The 7,600-nt window shown below is 43.3% G+C and overlaps 1 protein-coding gene across 1 annotated transcript in view; it reads right to left on the reverse strand.

The window, feature by feature from the left end:
- The window catches only part of LOC311231439 (uncharacterized protein), a 43,032-nt gene extending 39,713 nt beyond the window's left edge, over positions 1 to 3,319 (reverse strand). Inside the window, exons 1-2 of the mRNA XM_084318019.1 lie at positions 3,292 to 3,319; positions 647 to 717 (exon numbers count right to left, since the gene is read on the reverse strand). Coding sequence (XP_084174145.1) covers positions 647 to 715 — 69 coding nt within the window. The 5' untranslated portion in view covers positions 716 to 717; positions 3,292 to 3,319. The remainder of the gene's footprint in view (positions 1 to 646; positions 718 to 3,291) is intronic.
- Positions 3,320 to 7,600: the final 4,281 nt, after the last annotated feature.

Raw genomic sequence — 7,600 nt, forward strand, 5'->3', positions numbered from 1 at the left:
TAGCGACACTATGTGGCGGCTGCACTTACGTGCCAATTTAAATTATCATGCGCTCCATAAAAAGCTCCCGCTAGACATATATCAGGGTATTTGCGGGGTATTAAAAAATATTAAATTAATATATATATATTATATATATCTGTGGTGTGGGGATGGCTGATTTGAGCAGCCACACCTGCCCTGCGTCGAGCTAATCAGACCTGGGAGCAGGTGTGGCTGCGCACCTATTGCACTTTGAGGTAATCAGTGTAGCACAGGTTAAATCAGCCATGCTCACACACACTGAGGAGAGCCTCTGTCATGACAACATCATATCTGCTCCTGGTTTGTTACATCTAGCCACTCTCTTCAAATAATCTCTCCCTGTGTCTCTGTATCCCACATTGGGTGCCAGACAGTGTAACAGTAGTCGCTGCCACGTGCCACCTAAGTGGCTTTTTACAGGGCTCTCCAACAGAGACACAGGCAGAAATTATTTGAAGAGAGTGATGTAACAAACCAGGAGCAGATATGATGTTGTCATGACGAAGGCTCTCCTCAGTGTGTGTGAGGATGATGGATATTGATATGCAGCCAGCCCAACCCTATTCTAACATCACAGATCATCCAGGATAGGATGGAAGCCAAAATGGTAAAGGATATTCACCTTCTCCACATCTGATGATGACACCATGGCTGTCTTTATCCCATTTGCCACTGTTGACGTGTCGTTCATTCCTGTAGGATCAAGTAGAACATGTCATTAAAGGAACACGCCAACATTTTGCACAATGAATGGAAACGGACAGTGATGGTTAGACTAGGCATTGTCCAACTAACACCTCCCCCGAAGGCTAACCGGCACTGTCCGCTTCCATTCATTGTGCTAAGCTAGGCTAACATGCAGCCAGATAGCTTTCTACTGAACGGCCGCACAGAGAGGAAACTGGCATCCATCTTCTTGTCTCTCTCTGGAGAAGACGGTAAGCTAATTTCCCAAAATGTTGGCAGTGTTCCTTTTAAGATGAATGTGAATTGGGGCACAAAACAAACGTTTCCCACTGAGCCACCTGGACAGTATTTTAGTTAGCCAAATAACTTTTAATACCATTTATTCATAATTAATAATGATCAACATGTATGGTTGAATCACATTAAACCTAATAATATTCAAGTTTAGTATAATTCAATATTCAAGTTATCTGGTCAACTTTCTAATGCTGCTTTGTGAAATACTCTACTGTAAAGGAGGGATTTAATATTTAAAACTAAACTTAAATATGTTGGGGAAAAGCAATACTTTATTCCACTTGAATGATTACTCTACATAAAAAGTTATCATATCACCTTTCAAGCCTTGTTATATTTATTTTTTAATACAAATACAAATCCAAAATTGTATGCCCTCAATGTTGTATACATTTCTTCCATGTCGTGTCGAAAATGGTATTGAATATCGATATTTTTTCCAGGGTATTGAAACGACACTACAAGCAGGCATGTGAAAAGTCGAATGTGTGCGTGTTGGGTAACGCGGCGTAAGATCTTCAAAATGTACAGTATGTACTTAAGCATGCTCCCTGTGTACATATTATATCAATGTTAAAATTATATACTATGTATTACTACAGAACATCCCCAGGATTCCATCCTAGAGGCTAATCTCTCCTGTGACAAAATGGCATCCAATGTAATAAAAAAAGTCAACCAACGAACTCGATTCTTGTACCGGATCTCCTCTCTGGTAAACAAGAATACCCTGAAGACTCTGGCAGGAGCACTCATTCAGGGGTACTACGACTATGCTTGCACCTCATGGTACCAAAGCACCTCAAAGGCACTAAAAACAAAATTACAAACATCTCAAAACAAACTGGTCAGACTACTGCTTGACCTTACTCCTAGAACCCACCTCACCCCTGCCCACTTTGACAACCTAGGATGGCTTAGAGTAGACGACAGAGTACAGCAACTTGCAATGGGCCTGGTCTACAAGATACACTACACGACCAAGGTACCCATGTACATGTCAAAATACTTCCCAAAGGTCAGTGAATACCACGATCACAACACCAGAGGGAGCTCCACAAATCATGTTAAACCCAGATTCGGCTCAAATAAGGGACTAAACACGTTTCGCAATTATGCCACATCAATGTGGAACGCCCTACCCAAAGCTGTAAAGGAATGTGGATCACTACCCACTTTCAAAACCTCTCTCAAGGGACACCTACGGGAGACTGCAATTCAACACTGGCCCCTGTAAATATCCTAACCCAACCCCCTCCAATGTACAGTCATTTACCTAGTATGGTTGTCAATAGTCCAATGTACAATTTTGTTTGTTTGTACAGTGTCTCCTCCTCCCCCCCCCTCAATGTACAGTTTTACTTGTAAATACAGTGTGCCCCCCCCCCCCCCCCCCACCTCCAATGTAAATTACCCAGTATGGTTGTCAATATCCCAATGTACCCAACCCCCCCCACCCAACCTCCTCCAATGTACAGTTTCTACGTCAAATGTATATACTCCCTTTTCTTGACTCCTTCTGTATCACAAACAGTACTGTATTTGCAAATCTGGTATGTCATAAATGTATAGATGTAGCAGTACTGACTATCTGTATGTCATGTATGTCATATATGTCCTGATGAATTGAAAATGGGGGACCCTGATGTAAACAAGACGAAAGTCTTTCTCTGGTCTGCATCCCCTTAACAATTGTGTGTATTGAGCTGTACTGTATTGTACCCATTCTGCAATCTGTTAATAAAAAATTTCAATCAATCAATCAATCAATCAAGGGCACTAAATGCACTTAACCTCCTTTAAAATAACAGTAATGCATTTTCATTTTCCTTTTCTTTTCCCTGGTTGGATTCTGTAAGATGTGATGTTTCTTGTGTTGTGTTATTTGTTGTGGTCTCTACCACCGCTGCAAAGCAAATGTCCCCTCGAGGGACAATAAAGTCTGAACTGAACTGAACTGAACATGTCTTGCCCCCGTTTAAGTAAGTCGGCGAGAGAGACATTCAAAGTAGGAAACTGGCAAATTGTCTGAGGACAATTAGATATTATGGAATATGAAATTATCCAACTAACTTCTCAAAATGTCTGTTTACTGGGCGCTGCCATGATGAATCAAATGCGATTCGGCCCCGGGTAAATAGACAAGAGTCACAAGACTCTCTATTGAAACGTTGAGAAGTTGGAGCATTTCAACAAAAGTGTTTAACAAATACGTGGCATGGACTTTATGTTTAGGTAATATAAAATGCTCCTGAGTAAGTAAAATAAAGTTGCATGACGTACCGTCGCCCAAAAGTTCGTTTCAGTAATAGTTTCCCTGGCTGTTTTAAAGGAAACTATAAAAGAAGGAAGGGTCCTCACGTCAGAATACCAGCGTATAGCAGAATATTTCATATTCAAATTCAAAATATACCAACTGTCTGAGGAGATCACACATCATCAACCAACATGTAAAATCAGCTAGTTAACAAGGCAACACATTGCCGATGATTCTGACATACGGGGGTAATAACCTGTTAACTAAGTGACTGGTCATAAACGATAAGACGGCGATTCCACGCGCTACACTGACGAGTGGACCCGTCCTGCTTTTATAGTTTCCTTGGTATTATGGTAACTTAGCTTGGTCCTTCTGCGCAAGCGCGACACTACGCGAGGACCACGCGGACTACTACTAGAGGTCCTGCCGGATTAAAAATAGTAGTACGCGAAAATGTTTAAGTATACATAGAAGCCAATGAATGAATGAATGAAAACTTTATTTAACAGATTGCAGAATGGGTACAATACAGTACGGCTCAATACATACAATTGTTAAGGGGATGCAGACCTGAGAAAGACGTTTGTCTTGTTTCCATCAGGGTCCCCCATTTTCATTTCATATAGACATTTATGACATACCTGACATTTATGGCATAGGGACATATAGGTATTTAGTACTGATACATTTGTGACATAAGCGGTATTCAAATATACAGTACTGTTACCCCTAGATCCTGACAGAGTATATACATATGATGGGGAGGGGACTGTACATTAGGAGGGGGTGGGTGGGTGGGAGGGAAATATACATACGGCGGGGAGGGAATATATACATGCGGTGGGGAGGAGACTGTCTATTAGGAGGTGGTGGGGGTTTTGGGCATTTACGGTGGCCAGTTTCGAATTGCAGCCTCCCGTAGGTGCTCTTTAAGAGCGGTTTTGAATGTGGGCAGGGATTCACATTCCTTTACAGCTTTGGGTAGGGCGTTCCACATTGTTGTGGCATAATTGCGAAACGTGTTTAGTCCCTTGTTTGAGCCAAATCTGGGTTTAACATGATTTGTTGAGCTTCCTCTGGTGTAGTGGTTGTGGTATTCACTGACCTTTGGGAAGTATTTTGACATGTTTGGGCACCCCGGTCGTATAGTGTATCTTGAAGACCAGGCCCATTGCAAGTTGCTGTACTCTGTCGTCTACTCTAAGCCATCCTAGGTTGTCAAAGTGGGCAGGGGTGAGGTGGGTTCTGGGGTTCAGGTCAAGTAGTAGTCTGACCAGTTTGTTTTGTGATGTTTGTAATTTTGTTTTAAGCGCCTTTGATGTGCTTTGGTACCATGAGGTGCACGCATAGTCATAGTACCCTTGAATGAGTGCTCCTGCCAGAGTCTTCAGGGTATTCTTGTTTACCAGAGAGGAGATCCGGTACAAGAATCTAGTTCGTTGGTTGCCTTTTTTTATTACATTGGATGCCATTTTGTCACAGGAAAGATTTGCCTCTAGGATGGAACCCAGGTAGGTAATTTCGTCTTTCCTTGTGACAATATTGTCACCCACTGTAACTGAGAAGCCGTCGGTCTTGCTGAGTTTGTTATTTGAACCGAAGAGAATGGACTCTGTTTTGCCCATGATGATAATGATAGTTTGTTATCAGCGAGCCATATGCAGATGTTGCCTAGTTCCGTGCTGAGGGTTTTTTCAACCTGCAATTTGTTCTTGTCAGAGACCAGCAGGGCTGAGTTGTCCGCAAACAGGAACAAGTTGCCAAGTGTATCACACCCGTGTTGTTGGAGTGTAAACTAGTTTTAATGACGCAAGGAGGTGGGGTTTGATGACAACCCAGGAAGTATTGAAAGTACCGTAGGATCTGAACAAGTCACACAATCGAAGAAATTCCAATGGTTTCTGAAAGCTGAGAAGTTGCGCTTTCTACCCATATATATTCGATTACGGTACTGGCGCGTTCGGCGCGAAACGTTGGAATGCCGCCAGCGGGAACTGTTTGTGGAGAGGAGTCAAAGCGATAGATAGGTACAGTAACAGATAGCGATAGATTGATATAATATATATTAGAGCATAGAGCGATAGAGAACTATAATGCTGAAGAGTTTATCGCCGGCCACTAGAGGGCAGCGTCTCACTAGTATCGCTGACCGGATATGCCTTGCTCTGATGATCTAGTATGCCGAGCGGCCATTTCAGATTTAACGTACATTCCTTCACTCCGCCTCGGGTCGATGAATGAATGAATGAAAACTTTATTTGACAGATTGCAGAATGGGTACAATACAGTAAGGCTCAATACACACAATTGTTAAGGGGATGCCCAACATACATGACATCATGCCATTTATGCAGTGGCGGCTCCTGGATTATTCTCCAGATGGGGCGCTAGGGGGCGCTATACCAAACATGTACCACGCATTGGCCAAATAAAGTACAGTCTAATTCACAACTTGAAACAATATATAAATAGAAACGTTAGAAACAAACTCGCTCCGTCTCCAAACACGTCCCTCCACACTGCATCCATATATAGCTTATAGCCAACAAGTACTGTGTGAGATAACAACAAATAGCTGCATCTCACAACACAACAGCATAAACTCACTTTGTTTAATTGAAACGTGGTGGGCTTGATAAAGTGTATAATCCGCTGTTGATGATGTATATCCAGACCACTGTCCAGACTGCATCCGCCATATAGCTTGTTAGCTGTTAGCACCACAACAAGACAGTACTTGATTTCTTTGTCCATTTCCGCGTCGAACAGACTGCAAACTACCTGGCGTTCTATCGCCATGCTCTAAGACAAACTCTAACCTTAACCAACTTTGAAAGAGTGCCTAAGCTTAACCGTCGAAAGAACTTGCAGTCACGCTCTAAGACAAATAGCTGCATCTCAGTCACAACAACACAACTATCTCTACCACCAACCTAAGCTAGAATTGGAACATAGAAAGTGGATTCGGCCAATCAGAGATCGCCTCCGCGAAATACTGCTACGAAAAAAAAACTGACATCGGCCAATCAGAGAGCGTCTCCGCGAAATGCGGCTACGGAAATTCTTGACGCTGCTGCCTAGACCGCTTCAAATCGCGCCCGGATTCCAACATAATAGTCATATTTCAACGCACAACGCGTTACGCACTGATTGGCTGCGACGGATACAGCGATCAAACAGTGACGCGCACTCAGAGCGCTATTGCGTCTAGCCCGGGCCGAGAAATAAAAAAAAAGTGAGTCACTTCCTGTTCAGGAAAACGAGTATTTTTTATTTTATATATTTTTTTTTTGATCCACTTTTTCTCCCATTTTTTTTTCTATATTTTCTCCCATCCCAATTTCGTATCATCCAATTCAACCCTCCCCTGTCACGAACGCTGTTTCTTGCCTCCCACAAGCCGGCTGCAATGTGGACTAAGTCATACATAGCACAAGTCCCCTCCGGTACTTGAGGTAACAGCAGTCGCATCTTTTCACCTGCGCAGCTCGACCTCTCAGTGTCGAGGAGTAACGCGTGGGAGGCTCACGCTGCCCCCGACACTTCCTGATTCTACTGCGCAGGCGCACCAACCGACTTGTAGGAGTCGCTTGTTCACAACGTTCGATCCCCACCCTTCAGTTTTCCCTCCCCGTAATACGGCCAATGTGTATTACTGCGGACGACCAGCCAAACTGAAAAACAATGTGGAGAGCTGGATTCGAACACGCGAATCCTAGCGTCTCCACACTGGTGGCGAGTGCCTTAGACCACTACACCACCTAGCCGCTCCGTTTTTATTTTATATATTAACGTTATATTGTGCATTGGAAACACAAACATACTTAACACTTTAACTGCCGGAAGACGTGTTTAGGCGTCCTTCCCCGCCATGCTCAAGTTGCCGAAGACGCCGTAACTCGTCTTTGATATCAATATTTCAAAAATCTGTGATCAGATTCATATTTCCCATCCGCTGGCCTGAGACCCACCAAAAAGCCCCACTGAACCCTCTAGCAGTTCAAGAGCACCATCTGGTGGCCGATCGGCGCAATCGCCAAACAGGAAGTTACTTGGACGATGTGCTATTCACCCATATTACTTCCGGGCACTCGGTATATGTCCCGGCACTCTAGCTCATCACAATACATAGCGATCCGTTGCCAATAACTCGATAAACAACATGATTTGGACGTATATACCATTATACAACCTGGAAATGGACCGGGTATTCCAACATCCCATAATAGGAAAATGTATACTCCACGCTCATCGCCCAACGGCGCGAGGAAGATACGGTAAGATTCAGCGTTATTTTTCAATGTCTTCTATACTAACTGATCTGATGAACAT

This window comes from Notolepis coatsorum (assembly GCF_963971535.1).
Source record: "Notolepis coatsorum genome assembly, chromosome: 7".
Lineage (NCBI taxonomy): Eukaryota > Metazoa > Chordata > Actinopteri > Aulopiformes > Paralepididae > Notolepis > Notolepis coatsorum.